The sequence below is a fragment of the Cricetulus griseus genome, chromosome 7 (assembly GCF_003668045.3).
Source record: "Cricetulus griseus strain 17A/GY chromosome 7, alternate assembly CriGri-PICRH-1.0, whole genome shotgun sequence".
NCBI lineage: Eukaryota > Metazoa > Chordata > Mammalia > Rodentia > Cricetidae > Cricetulus > Cricetulus griseus.
In genome coordinates, this window is record NC_048600.1 from 112,559,831 (window position 1) to 112,584,641 (window position 24,811).

Genomic DNA, 24,811 nt, shown 5'->3' on the forward strand with positions numbered 1-24,811 from the left:
AAGATCAAAGTTTGAAGGTATACATATCTGAGACCAGGATTACACTGGCATCCTAGGTCAAGAAAGAAGTACGAACACAACTATTTTCACTCGTTGAACCTTCAGCGATTTAGATGGTACCCATCTACACTGATAAAAATGATCTTCGATACATTTTTTTCCAGAAACACTCCATAAATCCATTCAGATGTAGACTTAATCATCTATCTGGCATCCCTTACTGAAGTCAAATTGACACAAAATTGATCATGACAAACACCTACTATGGGTATAAAGTCTTTGTCTCTTTTAAAAACTGATTATGATATTTTAATGTGTCTGAATTTTTAGCCTACATGTATGCGTGTGCAGTATGTGTGCCCCTGGTGTCAATGGTGGGTCAGAAGAGGGCACTGAATCTTCTGGAACTTCAGTTATGGATGATGTGCATGCTGGGAAAAAATTCTGAGTCCTCTTCAGAAGCAACGAGTGCTCTTAACCATGGAGTCAACTTTCCAGATCCCTGGGTCTGAAGTTTTTGAGCCTCCTGAAATGAAACAATGGTGGTATAGTGAGCCCGAAAAAAAATGGCTGGATTTGGTAGAGAGCTATTTAAATAAGGGTGTTAGCTAGAGCTGTACGAGTTAATGTAACAAGTTTTTCTCTGTCCCACTAGCCAGCTCCCAAATTATGACATGGGGACTTATTAATTATGAAAGCTTGGCCTATAGCTTAGGCTTATTCTTAATTAGTCCTTATAACTTAAATTAACCCATTTATATTAACCTATAGCCTATCACATGGCATGGCATTACCTCCCTTATATCTTGTGCCTCCTGTTTCCTCTTTGCTTCTTCCCAGAGTTCTCTCTGTCTCTGGAAGTCCCACCTAACCTCTTCCTGTCTAGCTATTGGCCATTCAGCTCTTTATTAAACCAATCAGAAGGCACCTTGGCAAAGACGCATCTTCACAGTGTGAACAAATCTTCTCCAACAAGTTAAGACCACTGAAGGGAAGATGGTAGAGTACAAAGGAGCCTTGGGGACCACGGACAGAAATGGCAGAGCTGACAGTGAGCTTCAAAATTCCCAGCATAATGTTCACAGCTTGTTTTTCCAGGTTTCTGAAGACACCTGGGTACAGCAATTGGAGATGAAAATGGAGGAGCAGCTGAAGTGACAGAGAAGGCAAAAGAAGCCAAGAGCTTTGCTGAGGGGGTGGTCAATAGAATACAGATGAAAGAGAGGAGAATAAGATTGGATATAAAAATAGGGTGTTCACTATGAAGAGGCACGGTCTGTAGGATGCAGGGGAAGAAGCTGCAGCCCCATGGCTCCTTCATGCTCACCTCAAATTATCAACTTGACAGTGAATGTAATGTTTACCACACAGTCACACTAAGCACCAGCTACTTTATGTTTTGTGCTTTGAGAAACCATGCTAACATTTGTTCTTTTGCTTGACCTGTAGAACACTCTACACATCAGATTTTAATCCCTTCCCCCCATGGTTCCTTAACCTAGCCATCCCAGGTAGAATAAAATCATTGTTAGGGTTGATGGTTCAGGCAGTGAAGTGGTCACCAGGCAAGCCTGATGAGTTGATATCCATGCAGACGTAGAAGGAGAGAAATAGCTACTGAAAGTTGTTGTCTGACCTACACTCATATATACATACATAGTATCAATAGATATGTAAAATCATTAAGTTATATTGTTTTGGACTGTTTCACATTCTTCTCTTCTAGAGTTAAAATCATAGCATGGGTGAACTTCGAACTTCTTGACTTAAATTGGACCACTCTTTGATATGAGAAATCTTGCTTGCCCAGTGTTACCATCAATGACCTCTCATTGCCATTTGTATACACTAATGTGTAATAAATAGATCTTTGAGGAGCCCAATATATCTTTTTAAATTTCCAAAAGAGCACATCTTACATATTCTATGTCCTGATGAGAATTTCAAACCATAAATTCTCACCATCAGGGACATGGCTTTGGGAAAGAAGGGAGGTTTCTCCATGGCTTTAAAGACAGGAAGGGTGGCTCCAGCAGAAGTCTTGCCCTGACTTCGCTCCATGGTTAAATACTACTGCTGAGTTTGTGTGTGATCTCTGACATGGAAATAGCCTTGGCTTCTATAATGAATAGTGTCCTAAAACCTCAAATGCCTTTGACTCTCATCTTGAAACCAGAAGCCTCAGCCACAGCGTCTGACACAATGATACAGGTAACTATAAAACCTTTCTAGTTGTTAGGATTTCATCTGCCTATCATGTTTATTGAAGGGTCATTGCCAGAGACAATATCATCACTTATGTAAAATTGAGAATACACAGTATATAGTAAATGGAATAAATGAGAAGCCCTTACTTCTAAGAATTCCTAGGAAACAAACTGAAACTTGTTTCTTCTCTTAACATATCTATTTTCTTTCAGCCATTCATTGTACAATAGCCATGTCACTATGCAGCAAACTCAGTTACCTCCACTCAGGGCTGTGTGTCTTTCTCTAAGTCTACCATGTATTTTTGAATACACAGTAATCTTTTTCCATGTATCATTTCACTCTGACTGAGGCAGAAACTATAGAAATAGTCACACAGTCTTCATGGATACATTTTCTAGTCTACAACACACTATTCCTTTCTTAGTTAAAAAAAAAGTATGGTCTGGGATAGCTGGGCGTTGGTGGCACACACCTTTAATCCCAGCACAGGCAGAGGCAGGCGGATCTCTTTGAGTTCCAGGCCAGCCTGGTCTCCAGAGCGAGTGCCAGGATAGGCTCCAAAGTTACACAGAGAAACCCTGTCTCAAAAAACCAAAACCAAAACAAAACAAAACAAAACAAAACAAAAACAGTATTGTCTGGGATTTTTCTCTGTTGATGCTGGTGATATAGAAAAAGAGAGGAATAGAATATAATTAAAAATAGTGGTTTCACATATCTTCTGGGTTGTGCGAACTCGTTCAGTTGGGCTTTGATCAGCTTTGTACTGATTCTAGATCAACACACCTGACCCACATGTCACAGTAGAAGAGTTTACAAGTAGAGTTAGGTGGGAGGGCAGAGACTGTGAACACAAGGAAGGGACAGCCCTAAAAGAACACCTATTTGCTTAAAGCTTCTTCTTCTTCTTCTTCTTCTTCTTCTTCTTCTTCTTCTTCTTCTTCTTCTTCTTCTTCTTCTTCTTCTTCTTCTTCTTTTTTGTCTAAAAGCATGCTTGCAGCTAACTCTTCTTTGGAAATGACTCTCGGAATCACCCCAAAAAAATACACATTATTGTTTTTTAGTCGCAACTTGTTTCTGACCCACTAAAGAAATGACTCAGTGTGGATGTTTCCCTTACTCAATAGGTTTAGTCCCAAATAACATCTGGCTGGCTCCAAAAATAGATACAGTCTTAATATATGTAGATTTGCCTTCCATGAGAATAATGAAAAGAGTAGGGTCAAGTTTGAAGGATGGAGGATCTGAGCAATAACTATGTGATAGGAATTAGCTCAGAGTTCCCAAGAAGAAAAACTTTAAGAATGCCTTTTGTATTTGGGACACTGATAGATTAGACAGACAATCCTTGCAGCTTAAAGCTCTATCTAGAATAGCAGAAAGGCAGAAGATTCGTTTGCCAGAATGTGCTGGTCGTCTTGAGATGTCACCTTAGCATGTGAAAAGTTGTTGGCATTGAGGGATCACACTCCTTGGAGGACTAGGCTCAGGTATTTCCACATCAGACTGACTAGGGGTTTACTTCTTTTCAATGTCTAGTAGGAACAATGCAGTCTTGCTAAGTAGGCTTTCATTTGAACAGAAATGATTTGGGTTCCTAAAAGAAGAACAGACTTGTTTCTTGGATCATTCTGATTGGGGTTGGGGGTGGGGAGAAACACCACCCAGCAATGGCTGAGTTTGACTTAATTATTCCAACTTGTAGTAAAGTTATTGGAAGGGAGAGAGTACCATGCAGTCATGAGAATATGGCCACTGGAATTATGGAAATCTGCTTTTTGACCTTGGTTCCACCAAGGTGGACCTCTAGGATCTTGGGGGAAACTCTGAGGCCACCTGACAAACTCTTACAAGGCTTTGTCATTCCTGAAGGAGTTAATGCCTATGAGATACCTAGCTCATCCAGTGTTTGGTGCAAAGTGGACATTCAAACGAGCAAGAGTCAGTTACAGCCACACTGTGTGAAAGCAAATACTTTAATACTTCATGCTCAATAGCTACCCCCAAAAGGTTAGTTTTCTAAGTATTCATATGAGGACACAACAGCACAAATGGACCCTAGGAGACTTCTGCAGCCCATAGGATGAGGCTAGTGTTGTCTTGATGGTATTGTAGCACTGAGCTGGGTTGCATTTTCTGATGTAGCTTTTAAGATTCTCTACTAACCAGTTTGGTTTCCAAAGAGATACTTGGATGGTTTTCCCCACAGACTCCTCACTGGGGATGAGCTGAACAAGGCACAACCCTTTCCTAAGCTTAGGAGAAAGAGATGAGAAGTACCCCTAAATCTGAGGGCCAGAAGCCACTGTAACTCAATGCACAGTAAATAAGTGCTATTGTTGGCCAAGTTGGTTACTTTGAAGCCAAACCATGAAGCTCTTTTTGAACTAACCAGCATGGTTGGTGAGGAGTCCTGACATAGCAGGAAGCCAAAGTAAAACATTTTATGAGCTAAAGGACTCATGCGAGGTGGCTAAGTAACAAATGGAAAATTGGTAATGAGAGCAAAAGGGAGGTAAATGTTTTACGTGGTCACCACACCCACCACTGACAGGATATAAAGCTCTGGAGAGGACCAGGCCTTATACCAGAGACAGGACCTCAGGTGTAGAAGCCGACTCTCATAGCTCTGCTCCCCCCAGCACCATGCCATACAACTGCTGCCTGCCCACCATGAGCTGCCGCACCAGCTGCTCCTCCCGGCCCTGTGTGCCCAACAGCTGCCACGGCTGCACCCTGCCCGGGGCCTGCAACATCCCTGCCAATGTGGGCAACTGCAATTGGTTCTGTGAGGGCTCCTTCAATGGCAATGAGAAGGAGACCATGCAGTTCCTGAATGACCGCCTGGCCAGCTACCTGGAGAAGGTGAGGCAGCTGGAGAGAGAGAATGCAGAGCTGGAAGCTCGGATCCAGGAGAGGAACCAGCAGCAGGACCCTCTGGTGTGCCCCGCCTACCAGTCCTACTTTGCTACCATTGAGCAGCTGCAGCAGAAGGTGAGGGTAATGGGTGTCATAGTGTCAGCTGAACGAACTATTTATTCAAATTGAATGTATTGAAGTCTGGATGGAGCTAAGGCTGTTTACAGCTAATGTTGGAAGTGATGTAGAATTCACTGGCCTAAAGTGAGATGAAAATCCATTTTGAATTTACTATAATGGAAGAATGCAGAATCAGCATTAGGGCTAAGTTAGCCCGAGGTTCCTAATATTGCTTCTCAGCCCACACCAAAATAGCTCATTCTTCAAGGTTTATTATGATGTCATTTTCTTGCTTTCAGACAGAGTATAAGATTAAAAAGAAACACTATGTACCTTAATTAGTTCTTTGACCTAAGAACTTTTTATGTGAATCCTCAAACAGTTAGAGCCTTTCAGGCTTGTAGCAACTATTGTAAAAGCCAGCTTAGGTAAACCAGGAACGCCATTAGATCCAGGAGCCACACACACACACACACACACACACACACACACACACACACACACACACACACACAAACCATTCACTAGAATAGGTATGTAGGCAAATGGCTTGCAGGGCCATGAAGATAGGAGTAGAGTCCACATAAAGGTGGGATTTGGAAGGGTTCTCAAAAGATCTAGTATCAGAGTGGAACTTAAATGACAAGCTGGGGTTGTGTGTGTGTGTGTGTGTGTGTGTGTGTGTGTGTGTGTGTGTGTGTCTATATGTGTGCAGTTGCCTATTGATGTGTGTGTATGTGTGTGTTTGTGCTTGTAGGACAGATGGCAACCTGTGGTCATTCCTAAGTTCTGGGGATTGAACTCAGGTCCTCATTCTGCAAAGCAAGCACTTTAACAATTAAACTATCTCCCAGACCAACAAATAGGAGTTCATATCTGACTGTGAAAGCTCTTTGTTCTTGGAGGGAATTGTCTGTCTGCTGTCCCAATAAAGTGAATTCCAGAAAGGCGTAGAATGATTTGAGTATCATTATTTATTTACTCACAGTTGCTGAGCATTAGGCAAAGTGCTAGGGTAGGGAGCAGGGGTAAAATTTGAGAAGGAGAGTTTTGTTCCAGCAGGAGATCTCCTTAACAGGGTAGAGAGATGTGGGGAAGGGTGACCACAACAAAGGGTGTAAGAAGTGCTATGGGAAAAGTACAACGCACATGGAAGAAGTGGTCACTTGGAGAGCCTGGGAAACCAAGCGATATGGTTTCTGCAAGGTGCTCTCTAGGTGGTGGGAGACATTCCACCTAAAGCACGTGCATGGCGCCAGCAGAGTGGACAGGTGTCCGCAGGGTTGCAATGGAGGTGGTGTGAGGAGATAACCACCTTGTTCTGCTTATCTGCATGTGCCTGATTTTAGTGTCTAGAGAATGTTCTCATCCTGAGCATACAGGGATCACTGGTCACCAGACCTGAGGTTTGATCACCCACTACACTCAGTTCCCAGGGGAAAACTAGAAGAAGCCCCAGGAGAGTAGATGTCATGCACTCACTGGCCGTGGGTGAACAAGCAGTGACATTCAAATCACATTCGTCCTTTCTGGAATTAATGTTACATTCTACCTTAGTACTTCTGGTTTCCACATGATGGTTCACTGGAGGAATCATTCTTGCATACCTGAGATCTGAAAGGACATGGAGCGACTGGGAAGAAATAATTTAACTCATGTCACAATTGATCCTCTGCAGATTCTGTGTGGCAAGTCTGAGAATGGCAGGCTGGTGGTGCAGATTGACAACGCCAAGCTGGCAGCTGATGACTTCAGGACCAAGTAAGACATTGGTAGTGACCAGAACGGCCTAGGGAGAGGTTGAGTTGCAAAGCGGTATCTCCTTGTTTCGGGATTGTGCCAGACACAGATTCTAAGAGCCATTGTGACTTGGTTTAGAGTTAGGTAAAAAGCCAAGGTCCCTTTACTGAGAGCTGAGGGTCTATGTTTTAAGTTTAGCTTGAAGAGGTGTATTATCAATGCATCCCAAAGGGGTTATTAAACCATAAAAGGAGGCAAAGGCCAATATTTCAGCAAATAAGTATTTTTCAGGCAAGACTGTAATCATAATAATCTTTTGAATCTTCTGTGGAACTTTATATAGGTTTCACAAAAGACCTATGGGTTTTATAGCAGGATGTTACATTTCTTCATCTTCAGCCCTGAACAATGGAGTGGTAGTTTTGTATTCATTTTACAAACAAGGTTCAGAGAGATGAAAGAATGCACCTCCAGCCATTTAATTACAAGGCTGGATCTAAGTGACTCTGAATTTCAGGATCTTCAGGGCAGCTGGAAAGGAAGAGAGATAGGTTGTAGTGGACTTAGGAAGTGAAGCAACTCAAGAGGATAGAGACCGTAGACTTCCTTGATAGCAACTTGTGACTGGGTTCTTAGAACAAATGTAGTAAATGATGGAGGAAACCACACACAATGCCTTCTCTGTGGGTCCTGGAAGGAGACAGGTCACCTCACTCACCGCAGTGATGCATCCCTTCTAGAACATTTAAAATGAAACAACCTCGAAGTAGGATGAGTTTGACAGGGTTATCCAAACAGAAGCTCTTCCTCCTTGATGTCTTCTGACTTTTGACTATGTGTGCAGGTACCAGACTGAGCTGTCCCTGAGGCAGCTGGTGGAGTCGGACATCAACGGCCTGCGACGCATCCTGGATGAGCTGACCCTGTGCAAGTCTGACCTGGAGGCTCAGGTGGAGTCCCTGAAGCAAGAGCTTCTGTGTCTCAAGCAGAACCATGAGGAGGTAAGAAAGTCCCAGCCACTAACATCTCAGTACTGAGGGTCCCTCTGAGCATGGGAAGGTAGGTCTTGGTTTTCTAGGTTAATGCAACCTTTTTTTGGTTTTTATTTTTTATATATTTGAATTACGAACAAGATTGAATTACATGACGATCCCAATTTTTGCTAGTTGTTCAAAGGATAGCAGAGAGGTGATTGGGCAGGGAGGCCAAAGGATAGTGATGGGTGATTGGGCAACAAGGTCCAGACTGATCTCTTTTACAGGAAGAGGAGTGGTAGGCCAGATGTATCGTCCAAGACCCACATGAATTCTGCTGTTCTCTGAGTAGTTATGAAATCAGTGATGAAGTTTAGAAAGAGATGGAGAAGGCTTTTGTCCTTTGTGAAATCTAAGCAAATGGATCCCATGCTAGTAGGTGGCTGGGTGGGTAGGTGGATAGATGAATGGATGGAAAAATGGGAGAAATGAAGAAACTTAAGAAATGGTTGCTTCAGACTTCACAGTTGAATGAGATTTGAGGAAACCAGCTGCATGTCTCAAACATCAGATACTTAACCAAGGGGGAAACGAGTTCTAACAGGCAGGATCGGACTGTAGGAGGCATTGAATGGACAACATTAAACCGTGTTTCTCCATATTTAAGTAGCAACAATTATAAATCACTTGTCACTCTGGGTTTATAACACAATACATACAAAATCAGAAGGGAATGGCAGAATCTGGGAGTCCCAAGACATATTAGTAACGACTTATCCAAGAATCTTCGTGCCGAGATGAGAGAGGGACTCAGACAGCCTCCAGAGGTGATTGACATCAACTGTGCCCAGGTTTTCTAAATTTAATGCAAGGCTTCTTCCACCATATTTCTTGATTCTCTCATAATATTTACACTAAACCTTCCTTTCATCTAAAGAGTGTTTATGGTAAACTTACCCCTGACAGACATTCATCTTTTAAAAGTCTTTTGAATTCATCTTAGAAAAGGTGCATTCTGAGTGTGCTTCCTTTGTGGCAGGAGGTTTGGTGTTTTGAGACAGGGTGTAACAGTCCTAGCTGTCCTGGAACTAGCTCTGTAGACCAGGCTGGCCCCAAACTCACAGAAATTCGACTGCCTCTGCCTCCCGAGTGCTGGGATTAAAGGCGTGCACCTCTGCGGCCCAACCTAAGTGTGCTTCTTAAAGTACAAAGCACTCCTTATTTCTGTGGCCCATCCTTTGCTTTTCCCCCACTAGGAAGTCAACACCCTGCGCTGCCAGCTTGGAGACCGCCTCAACGTGGAGGTGGACGCTGCTCCCACTGTGGACCTGAACCGTGTGCTCAATGAGACCAGGTGTCAGTACGAGGCCCTGGTGGAAACCAACCGCAGAGAAGTGGAGGAATGGTTCGCCACACAGGTGGGCATCTGAGCTCATTGTCACCCAGAAACTGAGTCCCCCAGGACCCTAAGGCAAGGTCTGATCCTGTCTCTTCCCTTGCCTGTTGCAGACCGAGGAGCTGAACAAGCAGGTGGTATCCAGCTCAGAGCAGTTGCAGTCCTGCCAGGCAGAGATCATCGAGCTGAGACGCACAGTCAACGCCCTGGAGATCGAGCTGCAGGCCCAGCACAACCTGGTGTGTAGTGTCCAGACCTGGAACCACTCCCTCCCTCTCCTTAGCTCTTGAAGCCTGTGACTTGGTAGGCCATTCAGGAACCTTTAGAGGGAACAGCTTTGTGACAGCCTCTGTCTTCTCCCCCACAGAGAAACTCTCTGGAAAACACACTGACAGAGAGCGAGGCTCGCTACAGCTCCCAGCTGTCCCAGGTGCAGTGTATGATCACCAACGTGGAGTCCCAGCTTGGTGAGATCCGGGCTGACCTGGAGCGTCAGAACCAGGAGTACCAGGTGCTGCTGGACATCCGGGCCAGGCTGGAGTGTGAGATCAACACGTACAGGGGCCTGCTGGAGAGCGAGGACTGCAAGTGAGTAGTTGGAGGGTGTAGCCACCACTGTGAGTCACATACAGAGTCACTTAAAAATAATAAAGGGACTTTGAGGATGAAGGTCTTATACTAGTCCGTCTCCAGGGACCAGTGTGAGGTACTTGTTGTCAGTATGACCTGGACTAAAGATATTTTGTGTCCTGGAAGATAGTCACAAGCTTGTGATTATTTGGCTGATGGGTAAAAAAAAAATCTTTATATCTTCATAAGTGGTTTCTGACATGGAAAGGAAATAGAAAACTCAAGCAACCATCTCTTTGATTAAATCAAAATTTTAGGTTCACTGTTTCTTTGAATCCTTGTTAGAATCATTTGAGGGTAGGAATTCTATTCAATATAATCATCATCTTGCATTTGAGCATCTCCAAGAAAGATGACTTAATAATAAGTAGAGCAGGCCAAATGGCAGCTCAGGCAGGTTATTTAGAAACAGTTCTTTTGCAAAGTTCATGTCTGCGAGGTGGATATGACCAAACCCATTTTCTGGGTTTGAGGCAGAGGTTTAGAGGTTGAAGTGACTTCCCTGTGTCCCCAGAGTTACGCAGAAGGCCAGACTCGATCTCCAGTGTTCTGTACTCTCTTCTACTACTGTTTCTGAACTCAGTAGAGGAGTGATCTGAACAAGGCTTGCTCTCTTAAAGTCCTTGCTTTTAGCCAACCCTGCTTTTTGAAAACTTCCTTTCTCATGCTGACTCTAATGATCCTGTGTCCCAGGCTGCCCTGCAACCCCTGCGCCACCACCAACGCCTGTGACAAGCCTATTGGACCTTGTGTCGCAAATCCTTGTGTTACTCGCTCCCGATGTGGACCCTGCAATACCTTTGGCTGCTAAACACCCCAGGGCCAGCAGGAGGGTTGCATGAAGACATGAAGACAGGAAGACCACTGAAGAATCGGATCAGCTCAGCCTTTCTGACCTCACCACCAGCAATGCACAAGTCATAGTCTTGAAGGCAAGCAAAGGTCTGGTGCTATGGTTTGGCTCTGGGTCCAGGCCTAGTAAACTGTCTTCTTCTAGGGCCTCTTTGTGACCATCCACTTGTGTTCTGGTGGTTGAGAGATTTGAGCTGTGAAGGGACCACACAAGGTATTTTGTGGTTCTCTCTGTTTCTTCCACCCTTTGTGTAGTTCCCCCAAACCTAATAAATTTTCCTCTTGCAAACAGATGTGAGTTTCACTTGTATCCATCCTTTTCAGAGTGTTTGTTCTCTGTGTGATTTTGTGAAGCCACTTGAGAGCAGAAGGGGACTTTACGGCCTAATTCTGCCCTGTCCTATCATTCATTAGGTATAATGAGTGCCAGCATCCACGCAGGCTGGCATTAAACGGACAGATCAGTTGGGCAAAAGGCCTCATGTGAATGTGATAAACACATCCATTATGGGTTGATACTTTCAGAGTTCTTGTTAGTTTCTTTACTAAATCACTACAAGATGGGGACAGGAGCTCCATCTAATGAACTACTAATAGGTACTAGGTATTCATACACAATAGGCCTAAGAAACTGGAATTCCCCAGGAGGGAATCTTGTGCCTGGAAAAGGGAGATTTTAAAGACAGAGGGGGGACTTTTTTCCCCAGGAAGAGATTTGCAACTTGTCAAAGAGCCTTGTAGAACAGTAGAGTCAAAACAATGATGGGCCAATGATAGGCAGGGCCATGCTTGGACCCAGACTGCCTCTGTACTCATAACTCCAGCCTTCTACTTAAACTTGGACTTCAAAACTCCAAAGAAGTACTTGGGGTACTTTACTGGATCTCCTTGTCCTTCTTCCCAGTATGGTTACATTGGATGAATCTCCATTTGTATTTTGTTTCTTGTTTGCTAGCAATGTGGCTGATTTAATTGCGTTTACTGAAGATGGGTGGTTGAAACCCACTTGTTGGGGGCACTGGGTGTGACCCTAAGACTGGTACCAATACGAGTAGAATCAAAGGATATTTGATATTCTGTGATTGGCTTCTTTTGCATAATCTAGTGTCTTTAGATCCACCCAGTCTCCAAAATACAACATGTGCTATGAACATTGCATTTTGAGATTATTTTCAATTTTGGGTTATTAGGATAATATTGTCTTAAATCTTTCTGTTCAAGTTTGAGTGTGGACATGTGTTTTTTTTCTTTCCTGCCTCCCTCCACCCCTATCTTCCTTCTTTCTGTGTATAATGTATGTTTGTGTGTGCTTGTGGTACAAGTGTGGACAACAAACCTCTCTGCTTCGGGATTAGCTTGACTGCTGTGAAGCTATTCAAAGAGGAACCGATGCCCATACATTCACCTGCGAAACCCAGAGGCCATTGCTGGCTGTTTTTCTTTGGCTTTCCATTTTATTTTTTTTAAGATGAGGTCTCTTGTTGAACCTGGAGCTCACTGATTTGGGCAGACGGGCCAGTGGGACTCTGGAACCCTTCTGTTTACATTTCCCAGTGCTGAGATTGCAGGCATGAGTCACCCTTCAGCTGTTTTATGTGGGTGCTGGGTATCTGGACATGGATTCTCACTTAGCAAGCTCTTTACTATGTGAGTCATCTCCTCATCCCCCTTTTGTTATTTTGGGGCAGTCTTATTCCACAGCTTAGGCTAGCTTGGCATTCATTGTGTAGCTTAGGGATAGCCTTCAACTCATGGCTATCTTTTGCCTCGATCTTCCAAGTCCTGGGCTTCATATGTGAGTCATCACACCTTACTTGGGTATATATTTTCAATTATTTGGGGCATAGATACACAAGAATTAGATTGCTGGGTTACACTATAACTGTACACTTTCAAAAACCGAGTAACTGCTAGACCCATCTCTGTGCCAGGTGACATTCTCACTGACTGAATATGGGAGCTCCATCTGTACAATTCTTGGGAACACCTGTGTTTTTCCATGTTGTAAAACAACAACAGCCAAAGCTCAGGTCATCCCAGTGCACGTGAAGTAGCATTCATTGCGGTTTTGATTTGTGTTTCCTTGATGACTCATAGAGTTGTACTTCTTTTCATGTGTGTGTAGGCTGTTTATAGATTGTTGGGGAAATGTTTACTCAGATCCATTGCCTGAGTTTTAAAGACCAGCTCACTGGTCTTTTAAGTTGTGGGTGAGCTTTTAATGCTCTGGACAAGGGTTCTTATCCAGCAGGGGATTTATGAATGTTGTTTTCTCCCTTCAGAAGTTTGCTTCTCACTTTCTTGATGAAAATAAAGTATGTTTTGTTATAGAAGAGTTTTAAATTTTGAAATCCAATCTAATTTTACTTTAAAATTTTAAATTATTTTAAATCGTGTGTGTGTGTGTGTGTGTGTGTGTGTGTGTGTGTGTGTGTGTGTGTGTGTTTGCATGCGTGTGTACATGAAAGTAGGTTTCATGGAAGCTAGAAGAGGCTTCCAGATCCTCTAGAGCTGGAATTGGTTGTGAGTCTCCCAAAGTAGGAGTTGGGAACTGAACCCGGGTTCTCTGGAAGAGCAGAAAGTGCTCTTAACCACTGAGTCATCTCTCCAGCCTCCTAATTTTACTTTTATCACTTGTGATTTTGGTGTCAAGTGTAAAAACTATTTCTTTCTGTCTGTCAAATCTATCTATCTATCTATCTATCTATCTATCTATCTATCTATCTATCTACTTTTGAGACAGAGTCTCACTGTTTATCACTGGCTATTCTAGAACTTACTGTGTAGACCAGGCTGGCCTCGAACTCATAGAGATCCACTTGCCTCTGTTTTCTGAGTGCTGGGATTAAAGGCATGCACCACCACACCCAGCAAGAAACTATTTCTTAACCTGAGATCTAGAAGACTTACTCATCTTTCACGCCAAATCTTTTAGCCTGAGTTCTTACAGTTAGCCTCCAAGACAGAACCGTTCTATATATCCTAGTCAGGATGCAAGCTCACCATCCTCTCCCTTCTCCCTTTATGGGCACAGGGATTGTAGGACTGCATAGCCATGTCAGGCTTTCTGCTCTATTATGGTGTAAGCAAAGGCCAGACTTGGTTCTTCTGCATGTGGATGCCCAGTTACTTAGATACCACTCATCAAAAGCACTGTTCTTTCCTCTATCAGTTGTGTTGGTACCCGTGCTGAACATAGCTTTGTAGTCAGTTTTAAAGTCAGGAAATGTGACTCCTTCTGTACTTTGTTCTTTATTTTAAAGACTATTTTGGCCATTTGACTTCATTCCTACATGGCTTTTAGAGCCAGTTTGTAAATATTTATGAAAAAGCTAGCTGGGACTTTGTTTGGCCTAGTGTTAGAACTTTTAAGTCAGTTACAGGAATATTGCCTTTGGTATTGTTCCTTGTGTAACTGGCTGTGACAAAGTACTTTCTGAAAGTAATTTAAGGAAGGGATAGTTTCAGCTCATTGCTCCAGGGATACAATTTGTCATGGCAGGAACGGGATGTGGCAGGAGCAGGAGGTGGCTGGTGACCTTGTTTTCCCAGTGGGGAGGCAGAGAGTGAAGCACAGTCGTGTTCCACTCACTGTCTCCTTTTCATCCGGCCTAGGGCCCCCATGCACACAATTGCATCGCTCACATTTGAGGTAGGTCTTCTGACCATATTTAACTTAGTCTAGAGAATTCTTCACAGACATGCCTGGAGATTTGCTTCTAAGCTGATTTAAATCCCACCAAGATGACAAGGTTAACTTCCACACCATCTTAGCTGTTGAATCCGTGGGGGTATCTTACCCACCACCTTGGGGTGTTAGAGAGAGAGGGACTGGACCATTCACATGGGTCCTTCCAGTGTATAGGAAACTGGTAGTGGGCTGTGAGAAGGGTCAGGTTGTGAGAAATAGGATTACTGATGCATACTGGCTGCTAAGATGGATTGGGACTACCACTCAGCTGTCAGGCCCATGACGATTATGGAGAGCAGGGCTGTGAAGAATGGGTACAGCTCTTGTTCAGACACTAGAATCTCCTGGTGCTCTTATGATATTTCTCTTATGGTTTGGTCGTGAGCCTAGCCTTTAACAGCTGAGCTATCCCTCCAGCCCACTTAGGACATTTCCATGAGCATTTTGAATCCATGCATCTCAGTATTGTTGTAAGCCTTCTTTATAAATCTCTAGAGACATTGGTTTTCTTTACCAATTTTGAATGGCTTAACAGATGTCTTCCAGAAGGAGAACGACTATCCTTGAGTTCTTCTTCTATCACTTCTGTATTCCTTTAAGCAGATCTTGGATCTTCACAGTTTGTCTCTCATTTCCTCTTTAATGTTTTCTGTTTTTGAACCCATCTATGCTATATACTGACAATTTCTTCATCTATGATTTCCAGTTCACTTATTCTCTTTTCATCTTTATCTAATCTATCCATTCATTCTGTCAGTTGGGCTTTAAAATTAGTGTTAGCCTTTTAGAAAATAAGAACATTTTATTATTAATTTTACATTAGATTTGGCTCTAATAAATATATGAACATGTATGTGTATATATGTGTGTGGGTTCACAGGTCGTTGTGCATATGTGAAAGTCAGAGGACAACTTAAAGGAGTCACTTCCCTCCTTCCCAGGGATGGGACTCAGGTGGGCAGGCTTGGTAGCAAATCTTTACTTCTACCTGCTGACCTACCTTACTGGCCTCAATAAGTGCAATTTTAACAGAGATAGCCATGATTTATTTGGTTATTACAAATAATATTTAATCATTAAAGCTTATAATACTTAGATACATAAAATAATGACTGAAACACACAAAAACAAGACAGGAGAATGGTGCTTGTGGAAATGTATATTCTACCCCTTAATAGAAGGATGCCTGGAGTCCACCAAAAGTCCAGCAAAATGGACATCAATCTCCAGACATCCCCCAAACTATTTAGAGATCCATTCTATTTTATAAAAGTGAGTTTGTCGTTGAGTGTTGGTGGCACACTTTAATTCCAGCACTCAGGAGGCAGAGGCAGGTGGGTCTCTTTGAGTTCCAGGCCAGCCTGGTCTACAGAGTGAGTGCCAGGATAGGCTTCAAAGCTATACAGAGAAACCCTGTCTTGAAAAACAAAAAAAAAATGAGTTTGTCATCTGGTGAAGAAAGAAAACCCAAACTAAAACCCAGTGTATAGACTCCTAAAACTCTATGCAGGTCTGCAGAGCAAATCTTAATAAAATTATGCTTATAAGACACAGCTGACAAATGATTGCTGTGTTTTTACCCACTGAGGCATCTTATTGGCCCACCAGCTATAATTTTAAAGATAATACACATTCAAATTTTATTATGGCTACTTTTGTGTACCTTTTTGATGGAGGGGGTTAAGTGTACTGCTGTGAAGTAGGGTCTCATTGTTTAACCAATAACCATTCTAAGTAACTCCAAGCCAACTGGATATAATTCTATATCCAATAGGATATTGTAGCATGTAAATTTCTGGGGTATAATTATATTATCAATTTAAAAAGAACATTTTAAATTAAGGAGATACCAAGGAAACCTGGTATTGTTAAATTCTGTGATTGCATCCATGTACATCTTTAATTCATCAACCACAGAAAATAGATAAACCATGGATAAAACATGGCCTTTGTTGTGCTCCCCCCCACTGCATTTGATTTCTGGTTCTAGGTTATGTCAGACCAGATTGTGAAGTTATCCATCATTTCTGTAGTGTGTTTATGGGCCTGGGGAGGCAGTGAGGATCAATGGATTAGGGTTCTAATGACAATTAGGGATCATGAACAATCACTTCTTTATTCTGTGGCTCAGTTTCCCCATTATCAAAACGAGGGCAGCATAGACAAGAAGATCATAAGACCCCGACACCCTCTTGTTCTAAGATCTCCATTCTCTCTTTGGACCATCTTGGCATTCAGGGTCTACATGCGGAGGTAGAAAGAAGTCAGTTGATTTTGAGGTGCAGCTGTGGCTGCACGGCTTGGATCTGTTGGGGGAGCATCTCCCTCTGAGCTCTGAGTATCAAGTAACTCTAACAGAGCAGAAGTGGTGTCGCATGCACAGGCAGTTTACACTGGCGTGCTTCTTGGATGATTGTTCCTAAATCACAACCTGTTATGAATCATCGAGTTCAAACAAGCTCAGCATCTCTGAACTGTTTCAAGTGCAATTATCTTCCAAGGTCCAAGTACCGTATAAAATCTAATCCTTGAGACTGAAGCTCACACTCTTTATAATCAAGTGTACAAATGGAATGTGGTGGAAGCTCTCTAAGGAACAGACATCTTCACTCTGCGTGTTTGAAAACTCAGTTTACTAAAGTTCAGTGTGGATGTACTCTAGTAACACAGGCACTATACACAGTACGCATACCTGTGCGACATTAGGAGGTCTTGGGAACTTTTTGGTTCACTCAGCACCCTCTTCATGATTCTGATTGTGTATGATCTTGTGTATTTGACAGTTCTCACAAGATGCCGTCTCTCTCTGTCTCTCTGTCTCTCTGTCTCTGTCTCTCTGTCTCTCTCTCTGTCTCTCTCTCTCTCTCTCTCTCTCTCTCTCTCTCTCTGTGTGTGTGTGTGTGTGTGTGTGTGGGTCAGAGGTTGATAGTGGTTATCTTTCTCAATTGTTTTCCACGTCAGTTTTTGACAGAGTGTTCCACTGAACCTTGAGCTGACTGGCTAGGCTAGCCATTTAGAGAGTATTAGAGATCATCTGGGTTCCTCTTTCCAATGTTGTGATGACAGCCGTGTGCCTGGCTTCAAACATAGTTGCTGGGGATCTGAACTCATATCTTCGAGCTTGTGTGGTGAGCATGTTGTTGGCATCCATCTCTTCAGTCTGCATAGCCTCATCTTTGGTACACTTTCCTCCCTGTCTGTCTGTGATGCTGTAAACTCATTCCCTTCATTGATTCTCCCCCGTTCTCTATTTCTCTGGAATTTCCAAAGTTTGACCCTCAGCTATTGCTTCTCTCTCTCTCCTTTTACTCATTCTCTTTGCTCATTTCTGTAACTCTCACACCTGAACCCCAATCATATCCATATCTGTCATTATCATCCCTACTGTCCACTCTATCCTTCAGCTCCTCTTACCCCCTTATTGCCACTTGCCTGGACTGCTGTATTAATCTCCTTGACTGCTACAATAACATCCTTGCTGGTCTGTCAGCTTCTAGCCTTTTCTTTCTCTTTCTGAAACTGCTAAACATTTGTTGAAATGGTGCCTCAAAACTTTCGTCATACCACAAGGAGCTGATACCAGGATGGTCCTAGCCCCTTAGCGCTTCCACAGAAGACTGGTAGCATATGACTACAGCATCCATAGACAGCTTTATTTTCTACCATTTCCCTTCACTGATATCTAGACTTGCTGGAGGTCCGTGGCCATGTTAGATTTCCCTGTTGTCTTATTGTGCAAGCACCAAATCCCACCCAGATGTCCCACTTTTTCTCTGTTTCTTAGATGCCACACCATGCTCCACCCCAGCACAGATCCATGTCTGTGAGCCTCAAATCCTGAAGACGTTTGTACTACCCAATATGTAAATCTCATATGTTACTTGTCACTTCTGGCCTTGGCTTATTACTTCCTTATTTGTATCTTCATCTATTTGACCGACACTCACTCCCATGTTCATCATGTAGCAAGGTCCTAGAATTGGGGCTCAAAGATGAGCCCTTCATTCTCCCTTCATTCAGGAGCTCAGACAGAGAGGTAGAAAGAGATGAACACAAAGGTTAGGCCAACATCATGTTCAAGGTAAAGCAAAAGGAGACTCCAGAGAGGAGGTAAGACCTGACTAAAGAGGTAAGAAAGAGCAGTGGGCTCTTGTGTAGCAGCAGTGTGAAACGGTGAGAGGAATAGAAACTGATGTTAGACTCCTAGCTGCATACCTTTACCTCCTATCTTCTAGACTTTGGTTTGCCAAGCAAGTGTAAAATGGGAATGGTATCATTTGCCTCGAAGACCTTGGATCTTGAAAATGCTAAGATCCCAGATTTGTGAGAAATGCCAACACTGGGAGCTATGCAGGCTTCCAACAAGCATGGGTTCGCTTTGCCAGTATCACTTACCACCTTCCACTCTTCAGTGCCTAGTATTCTGCCTGGGTCAAGCTGTGATCCTAGGGCGACCTGTGATTTCATTGGCAGATGTGTCTAGAAGCATGTCACAAGAAGCTAGGCTGTTTTTACACCTGGTCCTCTTTTTGAGAACTGTGAATCTGACATTTGGACATTGAACCTAGGAAGAGTTCTGCTTCTCTATTTCACCAAACAGAGCCAGAGGCTCACCAAAGTGTCAGAGCCCTCATGGAGTGGCAACCCTGTCCCTTGACCTGCCACACCAAAGTGTCAGGGCTCTCATGGAGTGGAAACCCTGTCCCTTGACCGGCCACACCTTACTAATGAAGGCCGGGCCTTTCATGAGTCCTGTTCTTTGAAGTCACACCACGAAGCTCTTACCTCATGATGCGCAGCATGGCAGAGGAGTTCTGACTGAGGGAGAAGCCCGAGTAAAGTCTTTTATGAGATGAGGGAGTCTTCTGAGGAAGCACAACAAATGCATGGGGAAGCCTTTGACCATCACTAAATGAGCAAAGCCAAAAGAATAAAAAAAGGACTGCCCTATATGTCCACACCCTCTTTGGAGTGAGTATAAATGCTCACCAGAGGAAGGACACGCACAGCTCTGAGGCTTGGAGAATCCACTCTGTGTCTTGAGCCAGGCACCTCAACTCCCCAGCACCATGCCATACAACTGCTGCCTGCCCACCATGAGCTGCCGCACCAGCTGCTCCTCCCGGCCCTGTATACCCAACAGCTGCCACGGCTGCACCCTGCCCGGGGCCTGCAACATCCCCGCCAATGTGGGCAACTGCAATTGGTTCTGTGAGGGCTCCTTCAATGGCAACGAGAAGGAGACCATGCAGTTCCTGAATGACCGCCTGGCCAGCTACCTGGAGAAGGTGAGGCAGCTGGAGAGAGAGAATGCAGAGCTGGAAGCTCGGATCCAGGAGAGGAACCAGCAGCAGGACCCTCTGGTGTGCCCCGCCTACCAGTCCTACTTTGCTACCATTGAGCAGCTGCAGCAGAAGGTGAGAGGTTGGGCATTCAGCATCATTAGCTGGAAGCTGTCAGAAGAATATTTGAGATACAGAAAGGACATGAGTTCTTGGTATAGTGGAAATACCCATATTTTCAGTTTCTTGAAAACATTTTTCTTGAGGCCGCATGCATTTTCAGACTGGAAACTGTTAGTTTTGAATGTTGACATGAATTGGATTAGGTGGAGGAAATGGGAATTTAGATAACTCTCCACTATTATTAAGAGTGGCTTTTGGGTGTTTCTGAACTTTGAAAGTATCCCCTTAAGGTAAGAGAAAAGAACTAAGCCAAAGTGGCAGCCATGTAGTAGGAAGGACCATTTTTTTTCCTCCCTTAATTGGGTGTGTGGATGCTCTGACCTCTGGGTGCACTCCTCTTCTGTACACTTTATCACCCTGACCCCATTATCTTGACCTGGATGCCCCTGGGGTTCCCTTGGTGCACAGTGTCCAGTGGAGAACTAGAGTATTTGGCTAAACCTAGAAAGATTGGACACTATATAGAAACTGTACCACGTCACCCAGGATGGCCAGGAGAATGGAACAGCCTCCCTTGCCTAGGTCCCTGCACCTGCTGCTTTATGTACTTATCTTGCTCATTTGATGTAAACTTCCTTAATGCTGGGATCTTTTTTAGCTCTTGGAGCTATGCAGCCAAATAACAGTTGTTTTAAACAATATGAATAGTTTTTTATTAGGTTTTCAATATTGCTTATTAAGAAAGGGGGAGAAATAAGACCATTTGCTAATGCTTCTTGGTATATTTGAATGCTTGTCTTCATATTTAGTCCCTCAGAAAAATTTCGAGCATCTGTTGTACACGGATAGCTTTTCATAGATAAAGGATATACTTTTTAAAAAAAATTCTGATGTTTCCATATAAACAAATTAACAGGATTTCTGTTAATGAAAAGAACCAAGCCCCTGCTCATTATATAACATTTTGTGATTTCTAGATCTTGTGTGGCAAATCTGAGAATGCCAGGCTGGTAGTACAAATCGACAATGCCAAGCTGGCCTCTGATGACTTCAGGACTAAGTGAGTGGGTAGACCAGAGGGGCATTGTTGCTTGTGTCTTCATCTCCTTTTTCTCCTTCCCCTTAGTCCGTTGTCTACACAGGCAAATATTGATCAAGATTCCTCCTAGGTATTGCCCCAAGATCCATACTCTCTCCCCTTTCTTCTTCCCCTTTGTAGAGTGGCATTTCTGTCCCAAACCTCAACTCTGCCAGACTGTACCATTTATGGATAGCATGGTCTCCCGCTGTGCACAGAACTCACTTATGAGCATTTGGGAAGTGCATTCATTCTGGAAGCCTCAGAGTTTACAAGCTCTTATCTCCTTAGATTCATTGGCTTTGTGAAAGGAGTTACCTCGCATTTCCTGCTGGGTCTTGACAACTTAAGTGGAAGGAGATGGTTGTAAAAACTAGTATTCTTAATTCCTAGTTATCCAAAAAACAAACCAAAGCAGAATCAAGGCCAGGCATGCTCCTACCCAGTCTATCTCTAATTTTCCCATGATTGCAGGTATGAGACGGAGCTGTCCCTGCGGCAGCTGGTGGAGTCGGATATCAACGGCCTGCGCAGGATCCTGGACGAACTGACCCTGTGCAAGTCTGATCTGGAGGCCCAGGTGGAGTCCCTGAAGGAGGAGCTGCTGTGTCTCAAGCAGAACCATGAGCAGGTGAGGTTTCTCAAAGTGAAGCACACGGTTGGACTGGCCAGGACTTGTTTCTAACTGCCACAGGCTGTGGGAGAGGGTGTGGGTTGAGCCTCAATTAGCCCAGAAAGCTGTTCTCCAAACAGAAAAGGATTTGTAGAGAATGAGTAATCTAAAAAAAAATTGTGATAGGAGATTAGGATTTTCTGTTAGTGGAAGGAACAAGAATAAAAAAGTTGCCTATCTCAGTCAGGAATGAGGAAAGGTCAGAGCCCAGGCAGCTGCTGTAGCCTCTGTCACTCCCAGATGAGAGCGGATGTGGAAGCCATTAAGGTTCTCTGTTTTGTAATTTAGGGCCACCCAACAAGAGGGCTGAGTTAGACTCAGACCACAATTCTTCATTCCCAGCCAAAATTCTTTCTCCTATTCATGTTGCTCAGAAGAAACACGGAGTAAAGTGCTCCCCAGTACACATGAGCTATGGGCACACAGAGAACAGATATGTGCAGACTATAAATCCCAGAACCCTGCATGTGGTGATAGCTCACATGAATCAAGAGCTTACTATGCACCAACTTGTGCTAAGCACTTAAGAGCCTCTGAAGAAGCTCTCTCTCTCTCTCTCTTTTTTTTAAATGAACAGTTTGAAGATTCTAGAACAGTGGTTCTCAACCTGTGGGTCATGACCCCTTTGGGGGGTCTAAGGATGCTTTCACAGAGGTAGCCTAAGACCATTTGCATATCATATTTATATTATGATTCATAACAGTGGTAAAAATTACAGTTATGAAGTAGCAACAAAAAATAATTTTGGGGGGATCACCATGACATGAGGTATTATAAAGGGTCACAGCATTAAGAAGGCTGAGAACCACTGTTTTAGAAGCTTCTACAAGTTATATGGGAGTGGTAAAAATGAGATATGATTTAAATCTGTCTGATGGCTGTGTAAGCCCAGGACCAGGTTCTGTTGTCTCCATGAAGAGATCAGTAGTAAAATGCAAAATCCACACTCTCAGAACCAACACATCACCAGTTAAGGTTCTTTTATACAAGGATGACATGGTTTGAAGCAAATATTCTTTATTTTCTTTGTAGTCAGACTTTGTCCATGGTTAAGGCTATAGTGAGATATTCTAGTAAGACCTGTGAACTGGGTTTTCTGGGAGAAGAATTTAAAAGGTTGTCCATTATGTCTCAGTTCGAATGCGAAAACACCACATCCCTCTAGATAAGAAGCGTTAAGTTGAATATGAAAGAAGAAAAAGAATCAGCCAGTCACTGGCCACAGGGCAAAGGATGCTGGGAAGGACAGGATTGGAGATTGTGTCACTGGCCATAGGGAAAAGGAAGGGAATGAAGATTGTAGAGTGATCAAATACACCAGTGTCCAACTGTGCTCTCTCAAGGAGAGCAGGACCCTTTGTGATATTATGAATTTCTCGATTTCTCCCACCAGGAAGTCAACACCCTGCGCTGCCAGCTTGGAGACCGCCTCAACGTGGAGGTGGACGCTGCTCCCACTGTGGACCTGAACCGTGTGCTCAATGAGACCAGGTGTCAGTACGAGGCCCTGGTGGAAACCAACCGCAGAGAAGTGGAGGAATGGTTCACCACACAGGTGGGCATCTGAGCTTATGGTCACCAAACTGAGTCCCCCAGGACCCTAAGGCAGGGTCTGATCCTGTCTCTGCCCTTGCCTATTGCAGACCGAGGAGCTGAACAAGCAGGTGGTATCCAGCTCAGAGCAGTTGCAGTCCTGCCAGGCAGAGATCATCGAGCTGAGACGCACAGTCAACACCCTGGAGATCGAGCTGCAGGCCCAGCACAACCTGGTGTGTAGCGTCCAGACCTGGGACCACTCCCTCCGTCTCCTTTTCTCTTGAAGCCTGTGACTTGGTAGGCCATTCAGGAACCTTTAGAGGGAACAGCTCTGTGACAGCCTCTGTCTTCTCCCCCACAGAGAAACTCTCTGGAAAACACACTGACAGAGAGCGAGGCTCGCTACAGCGCCCAGCTGTCCCAGGTGCAGTGTATGATCACCAATGTGGAGTCCCAGCTTGGTGAGATCCGGGCTGACCTGGAGCGTCAGAACCAGGAGTACCAGGTGCTGCTGGACATCCGGGCCAGGCTGGAGTGTGAGATTAACACGTACAGGGGCCTGCTGGAGAGTGAGGACTGCAAGTAAGTATGGGTTGAATGACTCTTCCTTGGGATGAGTTGTTCTTTTTTTAATTGGTTAAAGTTAATGAATCCCTTCAAACTTCTGCATGGACACATTCAAAGAAATATTTGGAGACTAGTCTGACTGTTTGTATTGTCTTCCCGTGTGTTTAACTCATTCTGCCCTAACTCAATTCAATGATTTCCTGTCTCCAGGCTCCCTTGCAATCCCTGTGCCACAACCAATGCATGTGACAAGCCCATTGGGCCCTGTGTCTCTAACCCCTGTGTCACAAGATCTCGGTGTGGGCCTTGCAACACTTTTGTGCGTTAGAGATATCATTGCCAGAGGGGGACAAAGACACCAGTCACAACTTGACTCCAGTTCATCCCAAGACCTGAAAAAGTGACCACACTGGACAAAGACAGATTGGTTCCTGGGGTCAGCTGCAGACTGCAGAGCATTTCCTGGCTTGATCCTCGAGTCTGTCTTTTGAGGAGCCTACAATATGACAGAGGACTCTCTACCAGCATAAGGCCGTGTTTGCATACCCAATGTTATGCTTTAATAAAACTTATCTGAATGTGATTTGAAAATAATTTCCATTGAGTGTGGGGGAGCTGGTTGGCATGCTTGTGAAACAGAACATAAGTGGACGTAATATTTTTTTTTGTCACACTTGTCTTTTTAGATGCAATACAAATCCTTTGTTTGTCTCCCCAATAAACTCTTATTCTGGCATGAAAATCCTAGTTGTCTGTTTTGTCCAACATTAATCAGTGTTTTTCCATTAGATGAGAAGTTCATTCACCCCTATGTGTAGCCTGTGATTTCCTTCAAGTAAAAAGGATCTTTCAGATGTCACTCATTGGCCAGAATCAGCACCAAGAGAGTAGAAAAAAGGAGGTGGATCCAGGTCTGGGTGGTGTTAGTGATTGGTCCAGGTTGGTTTTGCCGGTAGATAACATTTGTGTTGAATCCTAAAAAATAGAGAGGGGACATCTAGAGGGAAAGAACATTCCAGGAAGAGGCATCAGTAAGTCAAGAGAGAGAATGAAACTGCCTTTGGAGCATGAGGGGAACA

At 43.8% G+C, this 24,811-nt stretch overlaps 2 protein-coding genes across 2 annotated transcripts; both read left to right on the forward strand.

Moving 5' to 3' along the window:
* Positions 1-4,857: 4,857 nt before the first annotated feature.
* On the forward strand, positions 4,858-10,741 carry LOC100757537 (keratin, type I cuticular Ha3-II). The gene is made up of 7 exons (XM_027427716.2): positions 4,858-5,205; positions 6,869-6,951; positions 7,775-7,931; positions 9,161-9,322; positions 9,414-9,539; positions 9,668-9,888; positions 10,624-10,741. Exons 1-7 carry the CDS (start codon positions 4,858-4,860, stop codon positions 10,739-10,741), a joined length of 1,215 nt encoding a protein of 404 aa, XP_027283517.1.
* An 8,801-nt stretch (positions 10,742-19,542) lies between these two features.
* On the forward strand, positions 19,543-24,060 carry LOC100757249 (keratin, type I cuticular Ha3-I). Its single transcript, XM_027427717.2, has 7 exons — positions 19,543-19,890; positions 20,856-20,938; positions 21,431-21,587; positions 23,023-23,184; positions 23,273-23,398; positions 23,527-23,747; positions 23,943-24,060. Exons 1-7 carry the CDS (start codon positions 19,543-19,545, stop codon positions 24,058-24,060), a joined length of 1,215 nt encoding a protein of 404 aa, XP_027283518.1.
* The last annotated feature ends 751 nt before the right edge of the window (positions 24,061-24,811 follow it).

Excerpts from the sequence above, each read along its gene's own strand:
- LOC100757249 (XM_027427717.2), top strand. The coding sequence starts at position 19,543 with ATGCCATACAACTGCTGCCTGCCCACCATGAGCTGCCGCACCAGCTGC. Across the intron at positions 19,891-20,855 it reads TTGAGCAGCTGCAGCAGAAG|ATCTTGTGTGGCAAATCTGA; the intron begins GTGAGAGGTTGG and ends TGTGATTTCTAG. Across the intron at positions 20,939-21,430 it reads TCTGATGACTTCAGGACTAA|GTATGAGACGGAGCTGTCCC; the intron begins GTGAGTGGGTAG and ends CCATGATTGCAG.
- LOC100757537 (XM_027427716.2), top strand. The coding sequence starts at position 4,858 with ATGCCATACAACTGCTGCCTGCCCACCATGAGCTGCCGCACCAGCTGC. Across the intron at positions 7,932-9,160 it reads TCAAGCAGAACCATGAGGAG|GAAGTCAACACCCTGCGCTG; the intron begins GTAAGAAAGTCC and ends TTCCCCCACTAG. Across the intron at positions 9,889-10,623 it reads CTGGAGAGCGAGGACTGCAA|GCTGCCCTGCAACCCCTGCG; the intron begins GTGAGTAGTTGG and ends CCTGTGTCCCAG.